A 20,341-nucleotide genomic window follows, 5' to 3' on the forward strand; every position below is an offset into this window, starting at 1 on the left:
TTAATTAAATTAATTTGCAAATTATGTTGGAAAATAAGTATTTGGTCAATAACAAAAGTTTATCTCAATACTTTGTTATATACCCTTTGTTGGCAATCTTCACAAGGTTTTCACACACTGTTGCTGGTATTTTGGCCCATTCCTCATTGCAGATCTCCTCTAGAGCCGTGATGTTTTGGGGCTGTTGCTGGGCAACACGGACTTTCAACTCCCTCCAAAGATTTTCTATGGGGTTGAGATCTGGAGACTGGCTAGGCCACTCCAGGACCTTGAAATGCTTCTTACGAAGCCACTCCTTCGTTGCCCGGGTGGTGTGTTTGGGATCATTGTCATGCTGAAAGACCCAGCCACGTTTCATCTTCAATGCCCTTGCTGATGGAAGGAGGTTTTCACTCAATCTCACGATACATGGCCCCATTCTTTCTTTCCTTTACACGAATCAATCGTCCTGGTCCCTTTACAGAAAAACAGCCCCAAAGCATGATGTTTCCACCCCCATGCATCACAGTAGGTATGGTGTTCTTTGGATGCAACTCAGCATTCTTTGTCCTCCAAACACGACGAGTTGAGTTTTTACCAAAAAGTTATATTTTGGTTTTGTCTGACCATATGACATTCTCCCAATCTTCTTCTTGATCATCCAAATGCTCTCTAGCAAACTTCAGACGGGCCTGGACATGTACTGGCTTAAGCAGGGGGACACGTCTGGCACTGCAGGATTTGAGTCCCTCGCGGCGTAGTGTGTTACTGATGGTAGTGTCACGCCTTGGTCTTAGTATTTTGTGTTTTAGATAATTAGTTGGTCAGGCCAGGGTGTGACATGGGTTTATGTTATTGTGTTGTCGTATTGGGGTTTTTGTAGGCATTGGGATTGTGGTTGATTAGGGGTGTGTTTAGTTTAGGTTTGGCTGCCTGAGGCGGTTCTCAATCAGAGTCAGGTGATTCTTGTTGTCTCTGATAGGGAACCGTATTTAGGTAGCCTGGGGTTCACTAGGTATTTCGTGGGTGATTGTTCCTGTCTCTGTGTAGTTTACCAGATAGGCTGTAATGTAGCAAAATGTGGAGGGGTTTGAATACTTTCCGAAGGCACTGTATATACTATATATGGTCTATGGGCTACATACCTGTACATGTGACCAGTGACCTAAAACCACATGTGAGAGTTCCCCTAGTGTACAAAATCCACAGACAGACAATGTACATCACATTAAATCAAATGAGCACCAGCAGGCCAACATATTAGGCAAGATTAAACACTACTTCCTGGGCATAGCCCATACATTTTATGTCTTATTCTCCCTGTGATCCAGTCACCTGCCATTCAACAAGTTATTGCCTATCTTTTTATTGATCATGACTTATTCAGTCTTTTGTATCTAGGTTTTTAGGATAGAGGGCTATTTTTCTTCAAATTATGAGCTAAAGGAAATGGACCTTTAATGGACCTCTCTCTCTCTCCACTTTCTCTCTTTGCTCTCTCTCTCTCTCTCTCTCTGCTTTCTCTCTGCTCTCTCTCTCTGCTCTCTCTCTCTCTCTCTCTCTCTCTCTCTCTCTCTCTCTCTCTCTCTCTCTCTCTCACACACACACAAGTAGGCTGCAGATGGCACTAGTGAATCACAGCTGACAGATTTGTGTTATCAACTCCATTGACATGCTAATGTTTAATGGAGTCAAATATCCTATATCGTACCATAGTACAGTATGTGCATACAGTTTGTTAAATAATATAGATATTTATCTAACACATCACATATAATTGGTGATTTGTAATATGTGTAATATGTGGGCTTCTGTCTTATAACTTATTAAATTGTCATATTATGGTCGGTTAAAAACAATCGTGGGGATATAGTGTAATAGGCCTAGCATACTTGGTGGTGCCAACCAATCATGTTGGCAAAATTGTGTAAGCCTACCCTGCATATTGACAAGTCAAAATGGGATTTAATTTGAAAATATAAGACTAAAACAGTAGAAACCAGATTAGAAACCCTCTATATAGGCTACTGTGGTGGCATTCTTCATAATGCAGCTGTCCTGTATGACCTGTATGTCTATGCATTGACTCAATTACTTATATTTGAAATTAGAGGATTTTAGGTTAGGTTGGTTGTAAACACATGACTGTGCCTTTAAAGCTGCCTCAGTGTAAAAGGAACTGAGCACTCGGAAACGATTGAATTTGACAAGCCTTTCTAGACATGGAAAATCATGCCTTGGGAATGCATGAGACAGGATCTAATTATTGAATGATTCCATGTCGCGCCGCAGACTAATGTAGCGCACAGGAGATCGGACAACTGTTTCTCATCCGAGGACGTGGATGAGCCTACATTTAATCTATCTCGACATTAGCCGGCGCTGTTCAGTGTCTCTCCACCTTATCATAATCGATTCAACCTCGTTTGAAAACGTGAAGTGTAGGCTTTTCCTCAAATGCAAACCAACGGTTGTAGTTTATAGATATGCATTACTTTGTATTGCTGGATGTATTCGTACGCCATGCCTTCGATTGAGTGGACTGAACAGTGGTTTGGCTATAGTCTGCCCAACCCTGTTAATTGCGTGCTGAAGAGATGATGACGGCCTGTCCTCCGATTTATGTTTATTTATTCCTCAAGACGAACGAGAACCTCAGCATCAGTGGAAATGGTGGAAGTGCTCTTGAAATGTCTGGCAGTTAAACGGATCCATTTAAGATGGTGTGTGCAAAGACGGCATGTTTCAGAGCAATATGTTTGCTATCAGCAGAAAATGGAACTACGAACATGGGTGTAGCCTATTTCATAGTCAAAACGGAAACTTGTGAGATGAAGGATATCAAGAAAATACATTTCGATGGATCTCGGTCGCTTCTGAAATCAGGCAATGCTTCAAATCGAGGAGAATAATGAATGATATTCTAAAACGGTTAAAACCTATATGCTGTTCACCGTGAGGTAGTGTAACATAATCGTGCATCATGTTAATTTCTTGCTGGCCAATTTTTATCAATCATTGATAGGCCTACTTCGACCGGGGAAAGCACGACCACTTGATGTGGGGATATAGAATACACGCGCCTTTGACAATAGCTTGGTTACATAGATGGCAAATTCAAGCGAGTTTGGGGAAAGCAGTCCCACGCTACATAATTATGCCATCACCGCCTCTGCGGTGAAACTGGCCTCGCTCGGTCTGGTCATTTGCATCAGCCTTTTCGGGAATGCGGCGTTGTCCCTGCTAGTGCTGAAAGACATCTCCCTTCACAAGGCTCCGTATTATTTTCTACTTGATCTGTGCTTGGCAGATGTAATACGGTCTGCCGTGTGTTTGCCGTTTGTGATGATATCAATCAACAACCGTTCCATCTGGACGTACAGCATTATACGTTGCAAAATTATTGCGTTCCTCTCGGTCCTTTTTTGTTTTCATGTAGCGTTTATGCTCTTCTGCGTCAGTGTAACCAGATACATGGCGATTGCACACCACAGGTTTTATTCCAAACGAATGACATTGTGGACATGTGTGGCAGTGATTTGCATGGTCTGGACCCTCTCTGTCGCTATGGCTTTCCCCCCTGTATTTGACGTTGGCACCTACAAATTCATCCATGAAGAGGAACAATGCATTTTTGAGCACCGATATGTGAAAGCAAATGATACCCTGGGTTTCATGTTGATGCTGGCTGTCATCGTGGGAACAACGCACGTTGTTTACATAAAAATGTTGTGTTTCGTGTACGACCATCGGAAGATGAAACCCGCTCAGCTTGTCCCAGCAATAAGCCAAAACTGGACCTTTCACGGGCCAGGTGCAACTGGGCAGGCAGCCGCCAATTGGATAGCAGGATTTGGACGTGGTCCCACCCCACCAACATTGGTGGGAATCAGACAAACTTCGCATAATGGGAACAGAAGGCTGCTTGTCTTGGATGAATTTAAAATGGAGAAACGCATAGGGAAAATGTATTACATGATAACCCTGGCGTTTCTTATCCTCTGGGCCCCGTACATTGTTACTTGCTACATTCGAGTGTTTGTCAAAGGAGGCACAATTCCACAGGTCTACCTGACTGCAGCCGTGTGGATGACGTTCGTTCAGGCGGGGGCGAATCCCATTATTTGTTTCATATTCAACAAGGAGCTGAGATCGCGCCTCAGAGCCAGTTTCCCATGTTGTCTCAGCACACAGACGCCTATGTCTATGGAGCCATACTGTGTCATCTGATAGGTTCTACTGTTGTTTTAGACAAGGGAAAAAGAGCAGAACTGTCATGTTGGTTTTGAAGCCTTAGGTGATATTACTCTGTTGCTATGCTTGTCCAAGTTTCCCACACAGGCTGGCCATATTTTGTGATTTGCACTTACAGAAAGTGCAAAATGTTGCCAATCTGTATTTCGAATAGGCCTACTAATAATGTTGCATTTTTGAAGAATCTCATTGGGATATTATTTGAGTAATGTAGGCCTATGGCAATTCAGTTACAAGAGCATAAGACAATTCTGTACATTCTCTAAAGCTGTTTATTTCTTTATTCTGAACTTTTTTGAAATCAAATATGTTGTAGCTTTCATAACATCTTCATATAATTATTTGTGTGGAGAAGGTGACAAAAACAAACTTTTACAGTCTTTTGCAAATACATTTTCTTCCTGGATTTTAATAACATGTGTTGATAAAAATGTATACCTTGCACATTCCCTGTAAAAAATACAAATTCTATGTTTTTTTCTATGGACAAGGACGATGGAACTCTAAAAGAAGCAAAGCATCAATGCTGCAGAGAGATGTTTGCAATGTTTGTACTTCTGAGTAAATAAACAACAGATTAATGATTAGTATTGATTTGATTCTGTTATACAGGTAACTGAACAATATCCGTTATGTGTTTCAATCCAATAACAATATAGACACATCCTATTTTCTACCACTCATCCTCAAACGCTAACTGAACAATTGACCATATTTTGTTGTATCGTTACCTACTCTATAGCACAACATGTGGGGGGTTGTATTACCCTGAAACAATAATATAATTATACTAAAATCGGGATATCTGGGCAGATCATGTTTTCATTGTGATCACCTAACTTGTTACCATACTATTACCATGTTATTACCACTTTATTCTGCACTGTAATGTAAAATGCTACCATCATTCATGTCCCCGAGAATTTAGCCGGCCTTAGAAAGTTTGTGCGTCTGAAAAAGCAGTGCAGCAAGAGTCCAGTTTGCCTCTGCTTACACACTCCATTCTTCTCATAAGACTTTAACTAGCCAGCATGCACCTTTCAGTATGTGAAAAATCCAACCGTGTATAACAGTCATTATTCTGATCAACGCTCGTCTCAGTTACAGGCATGTAAATGAACATTTGTCAGCTAACTGGAGTCCTTAATCTTTGTAGCCCGGGTTGACTTCCCTAGGGGGAAGTGGGATAGAGTGGGAACTGCTGAGCTGATGTTAAATGTTTCTGGGTAGAGCATCCTGGTGTACCTACAGTATACCTACTGTGCACCCTCCCTTCCCTGGCCTGGCCCGGCATCACTGCATTCATAACCATTACCATCACAACATGCCTGCTCCACTCTACTCACAGCATGACTCTGTTGCTTCTGAACGACTGAAACGTTCTCACCTGTGAATTCTCTCATGCCGTATCATTTCAGATCAGGCATTTTGTATACAACAGCTCTGCCCCAGGAGAACTCTATCTGCTGCTTTGTTTTGCTTAGAAGTGCCTCTTGAACATTTGTGCATGTACACGGCCATATTGTTGACCCCACAATTGCCTCTGTTAGTTTCTCAGAGGAAGTTTTGCACACCTGAAATATGTTCAAAATGCAATATAACATTTCATCCCGAGAGTAAGTTCGGATGAAGTCTGAGTTATTGCAAAGAGTTTATGGTGCCATTGTCTGAATATACCTACATTGAAATGGCAGGGCTCTACACGTTGTGGCTTATACAAGCCAATGTCATAATTGTATACTGTTCTATTACCATGGGAGGGACTGTTTGGCTCGTAAAACCTGATTATCAGCTTTGTAATAGGCTGTGTTTGCATTACCCAAACTGCACCACAGCTTCATTTATGGCATAGCTCATCTCTCAGCTTAACATCATTGTACAGGAAACTTGGTTATATTTTTTGTTTTTCCATCTAGAGAACAATTTCTGCACATTATGTTATGGTACACTACTTGGACCTAATAAACGGATTATGAACTTATTGAGATACACATTTTACGGTCTGTCAGATACTGTCAGCTTTGACCAATGAATTTATATTAATTGCAGAAGATACCCACCCCATCTGTGAGTACGTTCTATATTTGGGACATTGGGAGATTGCTCCATTAAGAAGCCAAGCTTATGAATATTGAGAAACTAGTCTGAAATGTAACTAGATCTGAATAACACAGTTTCCCATGAATAAAGAATTAGATTAATATGAGTCAATGAACATCGGACAAATCTAATTATAGCTTTGAGCTTTAAATAAATGCCCTGTAAAATGTACCCAGAAAATTATACAATTTCAGAGCTGTCGGATTTCTGGAGACCTGCTCCCTCTTATTAACAGAGAAAGCTCTTTTTTCTTTGTTTAATTGAGTGGCAAATAGCACTTTCTGTTTTAACCTCTAAATGCCCAAACTCTTAAAATTATTGGGAAGCTAAGTTGCTACTTTGTTGCTTTGTTGGGGTGGCAGGTAGCCTAGTGGTTAGAGCATTGGGACAGTGACTGGAAGGTTGCTGGATTGAATCTCTGAATTTTACCTTCATTTAACTAGGCAAGTCAGTTAACAACAAACTCTTACTTACAATGACAGCCTAGAAACAATGGATTAACCACCTTGTTCATGAGTAGAACAACATATGTTTACCTTGTCAGCTCAGGGATTTGATCTAGCAACCTTTTGGTTACTGGCTCAATACTCTAACCACTAGCCTACCTGCCACCCCAAGGTGGCTAACCCAGTGTTCCCCGGTAGGCCGTCATTGTAAATAAGAATTTGTTCTTAACTGACCTGCCTAGTTAAATAAAGGTTAAATAAAATACAAAAATATATATTAATAATTAACTACAGTAGTGAAGTATGGGTCAGTTATTTCAAACGTACAACATGCTTTGGGCCCAGGATTTTTCCTGACCACACAATCTGACCAGTAAAACTGTGGGCCCTAGAAATATGGTATAGAGTGAAGTCCCTGGTTGTGGATAGAATATAGGAATATATCCCCGTAAATGGCGTACTATGTAACATTATGTGCAGACATGTACACCAAATCATTTCTATCTATCTATCTATCTATCTATCTATCTATCTATCTATCTATCTATCTATCTATCTCTCTCTCTCTCTCTCTCTCACATATGGCAAGGGGCTGAAGCTAATTGGTTGAACTCAAATTGCTAGCGGGCTGTCCACAATAGCGGAAAATGGCATATGTCAGTTTACAGGAAGAAATGAACTTTGGCGACTACTAAATACTTTTAAGCCTCCCGCTTTGGGCTGGATGTGTCAATGTGTAGATCATACATGCATAATCTATGAGTTTAATGACACAATTAGCCATGAAATAGCACAGCTTCCAGAAAACCAGTTGCTTCAAACGAGGGATTTCATGGCTAATTGAGTAATTCTACTCATAGATTATTTTTTTTTCCTTTATTTAACTAGGCAAGTCAGTTAAGAACAAATTCTTATTTTCAATGACGGCCTAGGAACAGTGGGTTAACTGCCTGTTCAGGGGCAGAACGACAGATGTACCTTGTCAGCTCAGGGATTTGAACTTGCAACCTTTCGGTTACTAGTCCAACACTCTAACCACTAGGCTACCCTGTCGCCCCAATTATGGATGTATGATCTACACATTGACACATCCAGCCCAAAGCGGGAGGTTTAAAATATACTTAGTAGTTGCCAAAGTTCTATGGCATGTTTTTAAGGAGAATAAACAAATTGTCCTTTGCAAATCTAAGACAACCTGAAAAGTATCTTTAATAAATGTCCTGAAAACATTATTTTCCAAACTGCTAATGTAGGCATAGTAAATCACTAGCTGCATTTTTGGTGGTTGTCCTCAGAGGTAGTATTCTTGGTACATGTACGGGGAAAGACATTTTGATTTGCCCTCGGATGTGGTGATGCATGCCAGATTTGGAAGACATGGACATGTGTGGTGTAGTCTTTTGCCAAAGAAGGGAACCTGGAAACAGAGACAGAAACACATACAGTAGGTGAATGAATACGTTATATGGCATCTTTTGTAATGAAATGAGGTAACACATGCAATATCCTGCTGTCATCCAACACCATGAAGAAAACAAAAGAACCGGCAGTTCAAAAGAGACAGATGATCGTAGAACTTCATAAATCTGCTAATGGCTACAAGAAGATACACAAACAATTGAATATACCACTGAGCACTGTCAGGGCAATTCTTTAAAAATTCAAAAGATATGAAACAGTTGAAAACCTCACGGATCGAGGACGCAAATGCATTTTGCCCCCCAGGATAGGGAGGAGGATGGTGAGAGAAGCAACAAAATCCCCAAGTATCCCTGTGAAAGATTTGCAGGCATTGGTGGCGTCTTGGGGTACCAGGTTTCAAAAAGCACCATAGACGCCACCTCCACAACCACAGGCTCTTTGGAAGGGTTTCCAGAAGAAAGCCCTTTCTGACCCCAAGACACAGACGCAAGCGCTTAGAGTTTCCCAAATGTCATTTAAATTATGACTGGAAGAAAGTGCTCTGGTCCGATGAGACCAAAATTGAACGTTTTGGTCAGATACAGCATCGGCATGTTTGACGTCGAAACAGAGATGCATACAAGGAGAGGAACCTCATACCCATGGTGAAATAGCGCAGACCAGCTGGCTGGTGTGTTTACGGACATATTCAATCAATCCCTATACCAGTCTGCTGTTCCCACATGCTTCAAGAGGGCCACCATTGTTCCTGTTCCCAAGAAAGCTAAGGTAACTGAGCTAAACAACTACCGCCCCGTAGCACTCACTTCCGTCATCATGAAGTGCTTTGAGAGACTAGTCAAGGACCATATCACCTCCACCCTACCTGACACCCTAGACCCACTCCAATTTGCTTACCGCCCAAATAGGTCCACAGACGACGCAATCTCAACCACACTGCACACTGCCCTAACCCATCTGGACAAGAGGAATACCTATGTGAGAATGCTGTTCATCGACTACAGCTCGGCATTTAACACCATAGTACCCTCCAAGCTCGTCATCAAGCTCGAGACCCTGGGTCTCGACCCCGCCCTGTGCAACTGGGTACTGGACTTCCTGACGGGCCGCCACCAGGTGGTGAGGGTAGGCAACAACATCTCCACCCTGCTGATCCTCAACACTGGGGCCCCACAAGGGTGCGTTCTGAGCCCTCTCCTGTACTCCCTGTTCACCCACGACTGCGCGGCAATGCACGCCTCCAACTCAATCATCAAGTTTGCGGACGACACAACAGTGGTAGGCTTGATTACCAACAACGACGAGACGGCCTACAGGGAGGAGGTGAGGGCCCTCGGAGTGTGGTGTCAGGACAATAACCTCACACTCAACGTCAACAAAACTAAGGAGATGATTGTGGACTTCAGGAAACAGCAGAGGGAACACCCCCTATCCACATCGATGGAACAGTAGTGGAGAGGGTAGTAAGTTTTAAGTTCCTCGGCATACACATCACAGACAAACTAAATTGGTCCACTCACACAGACAGCATCGTGAAGAAGGCGCAGCAGCGCCTCTTCAACCTCAGGAGGCTGAAGAAATTCGGCTTGTCACCAAAAACACTCACAAACTTCTACAGATGCACAATCGAGAGCATCCTGGTGGGCTGTATCACCGCCTGGTACGGCAACTGCTCCGCCCACAACCGTAAGGCTCTCCAGAGGGTAGTGAGGTCTGCACAACGTATCACCGGGGGCAAACTACCTGCCCTCCAGGACACCTACACCACCCGGTGTTACAGGAAGGCCATAAAGATCATTAAGGACAACACCCACCCGAGCCACTGCCTGTTCACCCCGCTATCATCCAGAAGGCGAGGTCAGTACAGGTGCATCAAAGCTGGGACAGAGAGACTGAAAAACAGCTTCTATCTCAAGGCCATCAGACTGTTAAACAGCAACCACTAACATTGAGTGGCTGCTGCCAACACACTGACTCAACTCCAGCCACTTCAATAATGGGAATTGATAGGAAAGGATGTAAAATATATCACTAGCCACTTTAAACAATGCTACCTAATATAATGTTTACATACCCTACATTATTAATCTCATATGTATACGTATATACTGTACTCTATCATCTACTGCATCCTTATGTAATACATGTATCACTAGCCACTTTAACTATGCCACTTTGTTTACATACTCATCTCATATGTATATACTGTACTCGATACCATCTACTGTATCTTGCCTATGCTGCTCTGCACCATCACTCATTCATATCTTTATGTACATATTCTTTATCCCCTTACACACAGTGTAAGATGTTAGTTTTGGGATTGTTAGTTAGATTACTTGTTGGTTATTACTGCATTGTCGGAACTGGAAGCACAAGCATTTCGCTACACTCGCATTAACATCTGCTAACCATGTGTATGTGACAAATAAAATTTGATTTGATTTGATTTGAAATATGGAGGGGGGTCAGTGATGTTTTGGGGCTGTTTTAATTCCAGAGGTCCAGGGGCACTGGTTAAGATTGATGGCATAATGAATTCCACCAAGTATCAGGCAATTTTGGCTGACAATCTGGTCGCCTCTGCCAGAAGGTTGGGAGTTGGCCGTAGGTGGACTTTCCAACAAGACAATGACCCGAAACATACCTCAAGATCCACACAGAAATGGTTCTGTGACAACAAAATCAATGTTCTGCTATGGCCATCTCAGTCAGAGAGAATAAAGTAGATGGTGAGCGTCAAATTATGACCCTGTGTCCGGATGACGCGTACATGCCCAAATATGGGCATCCGGCCAGGACATCCTTGCGGGAAGGTGTTACGTGGTTATGGCCATATAAGTGCATCCTGTTCCTGTTGTCACGTGTTAGAGGGTGTGTTATTTTATATCTATATTGCATCTATTCCTTTGAAGTTGTCATGATGATTGATGTGTAGGAACCTGGTTGAACTGGGAGGGATGTGTTTGAACATTTCAGAGGATGGCCCCACACCCCACCTATTTTATTGCCCTTAGGGTTGTTGTTTATGAAGCAGGAATGTCCGGGGGGATTGTGTTTGCGGCAGACGCATTATAAATAAAGCACAGAACAACACATGCGACCCTAGAACACTAAACATGATTTTATAAATAAATATGGATTTTGTGATCAGTGGTAAAGCAGTGATGACCGTAACAACGGAAGCAGGACCGCGACTGAAACATAGAGAATTGGCTCAGTATAAAGCCACAATATATGATGCTCCAAAAAAAGCGGTTTCTAAATGTGTTTAGAACCCAAATTCCACCAGCAACTGCGCTGAAAGATCAAGTGATGATCTGTAATGGACAGCAATGGGGGTATCAGGTTGATTACCAGGCCTTTAGAGTGAAACTATACCGTAGCCGAAGGAGAAGAATATACAGACCAGACTTTAGGACTACGGGCTACGGACTACGGGCTTGAAGATTGGCCGTTGTTTTGCAAGGTTCTGTGTCCCGAACTGAGAGTTATCACAAAGGGGTATAGCGTGTTCATGGGCTACGAGACCCGTTGGGAAGGTACCCCTGACTCCTCAGGAAGAGTATTTCACAGGGTGAAAATACAAAGAAAGAATGGACTTCCATGTGGATGCGTGGAGTTCTATATCAGCAACGAGGAAACCCGCAACCAAAACATTTGTGATAAGGATAAGGACTGGGGATTTTAGGTTGCGCATGCTTATTCCTTTTAAAAGTTGGGATCTAATGGAATTGAAAATGTTAGAATTGTTGGACGCTCTTTTTGTACAGAGCCAACAGTGGCAGAGCATTGTTCGGCTAAGAAAGTGCATAATATATACGAATCCTGAGGATTATGATTCAAAGGAACTCCAAGAAGGTACATCCTCAGAAGGGTCAGCCCCCGAAGAAAACTAAGTACGCGGCTGCGTTAACCACGCCCTGATACCCAAAGGACTGGTGTAATGACTTTCTGGCTCAAGAAACCCCAAGAGACCGAGTGACAATACATATTTGTTATTTAGATGTAAAGCAATGGGTAACTATATGCATATGATGTTAGAGAGAATAAATACATTTCTTTTGAGAGAACTTACAAATGTTATGCGTCAAATTATTGAAAATAAAGTGAAAAATGTATCGTTCTACACAACACACAATACCTGGGCTAATGTAGAGCGTGTGCTAAAAATGGAGCAAATCATGAATCATGTACGACATACGGGTGAGAGTCTACAATGGACACAACTGGTATGCTGTCTTGTGAATGATTCTGAAGAACTAGAAACAACTTTGTCTAAGATTTTACTTTATTTGTTTGAAACACTGTTTAATTGTAACATGTATCATTGTTGTTTATATACTTATATAGGGGATGTGTGTGTTTTAAAAATACAGCGACACAAGCCTGTAAATCTAAACCAAATGTACAGGGTGTTAACTTAACTTCCGGTTCCGGTTGGAGCGAGCGGTCGCATCTACACGGGGACAAGTATAACTTTTCATTACATTTCTTTACATTTCTGTTATAGTACAACGGTTTGATTTGTCTTATCTTAGCAATTTCTTCTTAGCTAGCTACATAGCCGTCTTTGTATCAACGACAATTGCATATTATCGTATTTCGTCGTCCTAACGTATCTGCCCAGCAGCTAGCAAGCAAACATCCACTGTCCACTAGCACTGTAGAAACTATTACACTCAACTGAACCCTGGGTTAGCGTAGTGTCAGCTAGAAACATAGTTGTCTTCGCTGTCTTCGTATCCAAGATAATTGTGCAGTTTAGAGTGTGTAGACTTAGAGTGATTATCTTAATTTACCGAGGTTAGCTAGCCAGTTATTTGTCGTCAGTTTAAGAGGAAATGCTGCTAGCTAGACATGCTAGCCAACCTCTACCAATTGAACTCCAACTACCCGGTCAACATTCCGCATCGCTCCACAGGTAGTATCACATTTTTCATTTCACTTCATTACAGTACAACGATTTGATTTGTTTGATCGTAGCTAGCCAGCTACATAGCCGTCTTTGTATCTAAGACAATTGTGTAGTCTAGAGCGATTTTCTAGGTTAGCTGGCCAGCTATTGTCGGTCTTTCAACGTAGCTAGCCAGCTAGCCCCCGAATAGCAGCACTGTAGTAACTATTACAGTACAACGGTTTGTTTTGTTTGATGAGCTACATAGCCGTCTTTGTATCTAAGACAATTGTGTAGCCTAGAGCGATTTTCTAGGTTAGCTGGCCAGCTACCAAATTCTCTTAACGTAGCTAGCCAGCTAGCCCCCGAATAGCAGCACTGTTAGTAACTATTACAGTACAACGGTTTGTTTTGTTTGATCGTAGCTAGGAGCTACACAGCCGTCTTTGTATCTAAGTCAATTGTTTAGCCTAGAGCGATTTTCTAGTTAGCTACATCGCAGCCACTACCAGCTAGCCTACTCCAGCAGTACTGTATCATTTCAATCATTTTAGTCTATAAGATTCTTGCTACGTAAGCTTAACTTTCTGAACATTCGAGACGTGTAGTCCACTTGTCATTCCAATCTCCTTTGCATTAGCGTAGCCTCTTCTGTACCCTGTCAACTATGTGTCTATCTTCCCTGTTCTCTCCTCTCTGCACAGACCATACAAACGTTCAACAGGGTATTAGAGCCCTAATCTGGTGGTCCCAGCGCACGACCCACGTGGAGTTCCTGGTCTCCGGTAGCCTCTGGAACTGCCGATCTGGCCAACAAGGCAGAGTTCATCTCAGCCTATGCCTCCTCCAGTAATGACTTCCTGGCACTGACGGAAACATGGATCACCACAGATAACACTGCTACTCCTACTGCTCTCTCTTCGTCCAAACGTGTTCTCGCACACCCAGAGAGCTTCTGGTCAGCGGGGTGGTGGCACCGGGATCCTCATCTCTCCCAAGTGGTCATAATATCTCCCCTTACCCATCTATCTATCGCCTCCTTTGAATTCCATGCTGTCACAGTTACCAGCCCTTTCAAGCTTAACATCCTTATCATTTATCGCCCTCCAGGTTCCCTCGGAGAGTTCATCAATGAGCTTGATGCCTTGATAAGCTCCTTTCCTGAGGACGGCTCAAATACTCACAGTCCTGGGCCCTTTAACCTCCCCACGTCTACCTTTGACTCATTCCTCTCTGCCAGGGGATCCTCTGGTTTGACCTCAAGACTCACGGTAATTCCCCCTACTGTTGGGGCAGGCAATACGGACCTCATCTTTACTAGATGCTGTTCTTCCATAACCTCATTGGAACTCCCCTCCAAGTCTCCAGACCACTACCTTGTATCCTTTTCCCTGTATAACTCATCCAACACTTCCCACACTGCCCCTACTCGGATGGTATCGCGCTGTCCCAACCTTCGCTCTCTCTCCCCCGCTACTCTCTCCTCTTCCATCCTATCATCTCTTCCCTCTGCTCATACCTTCTCCAACCTTTCTCCTGAGTCTGCCTCCTCAACCCTCCTCTCTTCCCTTTCTGCATCCTTTGACTCTCTATGTCCCCTATCCTCCAGGCCGGCTCGGTCCTCCCCTCCCGCTCCGTGGCTCGATGACTCATTGCGAGCTCACAGAACAGAGCTCCGGGCAGCCGAGCGGAAATGGAGGAAAACTCCACTCCCTGCGGACCTGGCATCCTTTCACTCCCTCCTCTCTACATTTTCCTCCTCTGTCTCTGCTGCTAAAGCCACTTTCTACCACTCTAAATTCCAAGCATCTGCCTCTAACCCTAGGAAGCTCTTTGCCACCTTCTCCTCCCTCCTGAATCCTCCTCCCCCTCCCAAGATCCTCCCTCTCTGCAGATGACTTGTCAACCATTTTGAAAAGAAGGTTACGACATCCGATCCTCGTTTGCTAAGTCAAACGACACCGCTGGTTCTAACACTGCCCTACCCTGTGCTCTGACCTCTTTCTCCCCTCTCTCTCCAGATGAAATCTCGCTTCTTGTGACGGAGGCCGCCCAACAACCTGCCCGCTTGACCCTATTCCTTCTTTCCAGACCATTTCCGGGGACCTTCTCCCTTACCTCACCTCGCTCATCAACTCATCCCTGACCGCTGGCTACGTCCCTTCCGTCTTCAAGAGAGCGAGAGTTGCACCCCTTCTGAAAAAACCTACACTCGATCCCTCCGATGTCAACAACTACAGACCAGTATCCCTTCTTTCAATTTCTCTCCAAAACTCTTGAACAGGCAGCAGAGTATTGGCCAGCTCTCCCACTATCTCTCTCAGAATGACCTTCTTGATCCAAATCAGTCAGGTTTCAAGACTAGTCATTCAACTGAGATGCTCTTCTCTGTATCACGGAGGCGCTCCGCACTGCTAAAGCTAATCTCCTCTGCTCTCATCCTTCTAGACCTATCGGCTGAGATCGATACTGTGAACCATCAGATCCTCCTCTCCACCCTCTCCGAGTTGGGCATCTCCGGCGCGGCCCACGCTTGGATTGCGTCCTACCTGACAGGTCGCTCCTACCAGGTGGCGTGGCGAGAATCTGTCTCCTCGCCACGCGCTCTCACCACTGGTGTCCCCCAGGGCTCTGTTCTAGGCCCTCTCCTATTCTCGCTATACACCAAGTCACTTGGCTCTGTCATAACCTCACATGGTCTCTCCTATCATTGCTATGCAGACGACACACAATTAATCTTCTTCTTTCCCCCTTCTGATGACCAGGTGGGAATCGCATCTCTGCATGTCTGGCAGACATATCAGTGTGGATGACGGATCACCACCTCAAGCTGAACTCGGCAAGACGGAGCTGCTCTTCCTCCCGGGGAAGGACTGCCCGTTCCATGATCTCGCCATCACGGTTGACAACTCCATTGTGTCCTCCTCCCAGAGCGCTAAGAACCTTGGCGTGATCCTGGACAACACCCTGTCGTTCTCAACCAACATCATGGCGGTGGCCCGTTATAGGTTCATGCTCTACAACATCCGCAGAGTCGGAACCCATGCCTCACACAGGAAGCGGTGAGGTCCTAATCCAGGCACTTGTCATCTCCCGTCTGGATTACTGCAACTCGCTGTTGGCTGGGCTCCCTGCCTGTGCCATTAAACCCCTACAACTCATCCAGAACGCCGCAGCCCGTCTGGTGTTCAACCTTCCCAAGTTCTCTACGTCACCCCGCTCCTCCGTCTCTCCACTGGCTTCCAGTTGAAGCTCGCATCCGCTACAAGACCATGGTGCTTGCCTACGGAGCTGTGAGGGGGAACGGCACCGCAGTACCTCCAGGCTCTGATCAGGCCCTACACCCAAGCAAGGGCACTGCGTTCATCCACCTCTGGCCTGCTCGCCTCCCTACCATTGAGGAAGTACAGTTCCCGCTCAGCCCAGTCAAAACTGTGAACGCTGCTCTGGCCCCAATGGTGGAACAAACTCCCTCACGGCCAGGACAGCGGAGTCAATCACCACCTTCCGGAGACACCTGAAACCCCACCTCTTCAAGGAATACCTAGGATAAGATAAGTAATCCTTCTCACCACCCCCCCTTAATGATTTAGATGCACTATTGTAAAGTGGCTGTTCCACTGGATGTCAGAAGGTGAATTCACCAATTTGTAAGTCGCTCTGGATAAGAGCGTCTGCTAAATGACTTAAATGTAAATGTAAATGTAAATGTGTTGCATGCTTGGATCGTTGAGAAAACGGGGACAAGTATCCTTCAACGAATCCTGAATTGTCTGTATACGTAATACTTGATGTTTGCAAAAATAAAAATTCTGAAATGAAATGTTGTCGTTATTTGAAAGTGGCTCATTAACATTATTGTACCTCAGAGAGGCAAGAAGGATGGCGGAGCAGATGTTGAAAAACATATTATACCCCCTCTAACCCTGGGTTAGAGATATAGCCGAAGAAACAGGTAGCCCGTTAAGCGCTGCTCAAGTGAATGAGTGGTTATCAGAGCAGGATGCTCATACTCTACATAAACTTGTACGAAAACAATTTCCGAGAAATATAGTTTTTTCTACTCATCCCTTGTCTCAGTTTCAGACGGATCTCTGTGACATGCAGGCCTTTGCAGATAAAAATGATGGAAATCACTCCATGCTAACGGTTATAGATATTTTCTCTAAAATAGCATTTGTAAGATAAAAATAAAATAAAAATAAGAGCGGGGCAGAGGTGATTCATAGTGGGGGACTTGGCACGTATATCCAAGTTGAGGGGTGTTTTTGACAAAAAATATGAGAAAGGTTACAGCGATGAGGTGTTCACCGTTACCGAATGTCTACCGTGCATACCCCCGGTCTACAAGTTAAACGATTATGACAGGGAGCTTATAGAGGGATCTTTTTATGAGAAGGAATTACAGAAGGTACAGTTGGGTAAAGACAAAGTCTTTCACGTGGAGGAGATTCTAGATCAAAAGAGAGAAAAGGGTCAAAAATGGGTGCTGGTCCGATGGAAAAACTGGCCCCAAAAGTTCAACAGGGTATTAGAGCACAATGTGGTGGAGGCATGATAAATACAACATCATTCACATGTACACAGAAGTGCATCATGGAACACAGCGGCTTCTACCTGACTCTCCCCAGTAATGTGTCTGCACATATATATCGTAATAACCAAAGTTCGAATTATACAACCATTTTTCCAAAGCGTATAGAGTTATCAGAGGCCTGGGAAGTAGGTCTCAGCGAGATTACATACCCCCATAGTTGGTATAATATCAAGGATAAGGACCGTGATTTTTATCGCAAAAGGATATCGGAACCTGCAAAACTTATTAAGCTTAAAAATGGGTTCTATAGAACCGTTAACAGGATCGTCTCAGAGTTGAATGAACTCCTAACCCTGAACAATATGGAAATACTCTTGATCTACAACCCTATACAAAAACGTGTACAAATCTCAGGGGATGCTGGTGGGGGTATAAAGACCAGCGGTAATTAAGCCTACATGTTGGGGATAAATGGACGTATATGAAAGATAAATTATTCCCATTCCCTGCGGATATATATGCAGGATTTTACAACATATTTGTGTATAACGACATCATATCCTATCAAAGGGTAGCAGACAGTTGTGTGCCCCTCCTGAGACCAGTTCATATAGATGGAAAGGATGGAGATATAGTCACTGTTAACTACGACAAGCTACACTACGTACCTGTAAGCAATAAATATATTGAAAATATTCTGGTTGAGTTTAACACGGATCAGAACGAAAACATTGAATTTACTTATGGTAAAACGATTGTAAAACTCCACTATAGACCCACCAAAACCTCTCTTTTTTTAATTTATTTTTTATTTCACCTTTATTTAACCAGGTAGGCTAGTTGAGAACAAGTTCTCATTTGCAACTGCGACCTGGCCAAGATAAAGCATAGCAGTGTGAACAGACAACACAGAGTTACACATGGAGTAAACAATTAACAAGTCAATAACACAGTAGGGGGGAGTCTATATACATTGTGTGCAAAAGGCATGAGGAGGTAGGTGAATAATTACAATTTTGCAGATTAACACTGGGGTGATAAATGATCAGATGGTCATGTACAGGTAGAGATATTGGTGTGCAAAAGAGCAGAAAAGTAAATAAATAAAAACAGTATGGGGATGAGGTAGGTGAAAATGGGTGGGCTTATTTACCAATAGACTATGTACAGCTGCAGCGATCGGTTAGCTGCTCAGATAGCAGATGTTTGAAGTTGGTGAGGGAGATAAAAGTCTCCAACTTCAGGGATTTTTGCAATTTGTTCCAGTCACAGGCAGCAGAGTATTGGAACGAAAGGCGGCCAAATGAGGTGTTGGCTTTAGGGATGATCAGTGAGATACACCTGCTGGAGCGTGTGCTACGGATGGGTGTTGCTATCGTGATCAGTGAACTGAGATAAGGCGGAGCTTTACCTAGCATGGACTTGTAGATGACCTGGGTCCAGTGGGTCTGGCGACGAATATGTAGCGAGGGCCAGCCGACTAGAGCATACAAGTCGCAGTGGTGGGTGGTCTAAGGTGCTTTAGTGACAAAACGGATGGCACTGTGATAAACTGCATCCAGTTTGCTGAGTAGAGTGTTGGAAGCAATTTTGTAGATGACATCGCCGAAGTCGAGGATCGGTAGGATAGTCAGTTTTACTAGGGTAAGTTTGGCGGCGTGAGTGAAGGAGGCTTTGTTGCGGAATAGAAAGCCAACTCTTGATTTGATTTTCGATTGGAGATGTTTGATATGAGTCTGGAAGGAGAGTTTACAGTCTAGCCAGACACCTAGGTACTTATAGATGTCCACATATTCAAGGTCGGAACCATCCAGGGTGGTGATGCTAGTCTGGCATGCGGGTGCAGGCAGCGATCGGTTGAAAAGCATGTATTTGGTTTTACTAGCGTTTAAGAGCAGTTGGAGGCCACGGAAGGAGTGTTGTATGGCATTGAAGCTCAATTGGAGGTTAGATAGCACAGTGTCCAGGGACTGGCCGGAAGTATATAGAATGGTGTCGTCTGCGTAGAGGTGGATCAGGGAAACGCCCGCAGCAAGAGCAACATCATTGATATATACAGAGAAAAGAGTCGGCCCGAGAATTGAACCCTGTGGCACCCCCATAGAGACTGCCAGAGGACCGGACAGCATGCCCTCCGATTTGACACAGTGAACTCTGTCTGCAAAGTAATTGGTGAACCAGGCAAGGCAGTCATCCGAAAAACCGAGGCTACTGAGTCTGCCGATAAGAATATGGTGATTGACAGAGTCGAAAGCCTTGGCAAGGTCGATGAAGATGGCTGCACAGTACTGTCTTTTATCGATGGCGGTTATGATATCGTTTAGTACCTTGAGTGTGGCTGAGGTGCACCCGTGACCGGCTCGGAAACCAGATTGCACAGCGGAGAAGGTACGGTGGGATTCGAAATGGTCAGTGACCTGTTTGTTGACTTGGCTTTCGAAGACCTTAGATAGGCAGGGCAGGATGGATATAGGTCTGTAACAGTTTGGGTCCAGGGTGTCTCCCCCTTTGAAGAGGGGGATGACTGCGGCAGCTTTCCAATCCTTGGGGATCTCAGACGATATGAAAGAGAGGTTGAACATGCTGGTAATAGGGGTTGCGACAATGGCGGAGGATAGTTTCAGAAATAGAGGGTCCAGATTGTCAAGCCCAGCTGATTTGTACGGGTCCAGGTTTTGCAGCTCTTTCAGAACATCTGCTATCTGG

General features: G+C 44.0%; 1 protein-coding gene across 1 annotated transcript; it reads left to right on the plus strand.

The window, feature by feature from the left end:
- The first annotated feature begins 2,188 nt into the window (after positions 1-2,188).
- On the plus strand, positions 2,189-4,817 carry LOC135540227 (probable G-protein coupled receptor 173). Its single transcript, XM_064966729.1, has one exon. The coding sequence runs from the start codon at positions 3,088-3,090 to the stop codon at positions 4,207-4,209; it is 1,122 nt and encodes a 373-aa protein (XP_064822801.1). The 5' UTR covers positions 2,189-3,087; the 3' UTR covers positions 4,210-4,817.
- Positions 4,818-20,341: the final 15,524 nt, after the last annotated feature.

Source organism: Oncorhynchus masou, chromosome 5 (genome assembly GCF_036934945.1).
Source record: "Oncorhynchus masou masou isolate Uvic2021 chromosome 5, UVic_Omas_1.1, whole genome shotgun sequence".
Lineage (NCBI taxonomy): Eukaryota > Metazoa > Chordata > Actinopteri > Salmoniformes > Salmonidae > Oncorhynchus > Oncorhynchus masou.

Bases quoted from the DNA above. Each gene is read 5' to 3' on its own strand.
- LOC135540227 (XM_064966729.1), top strand. From the start codon at position 3,088: ATGGCAAATTCAAGCGAGTTTGGGGAAAGCAGTCCCACGCTACATAAT.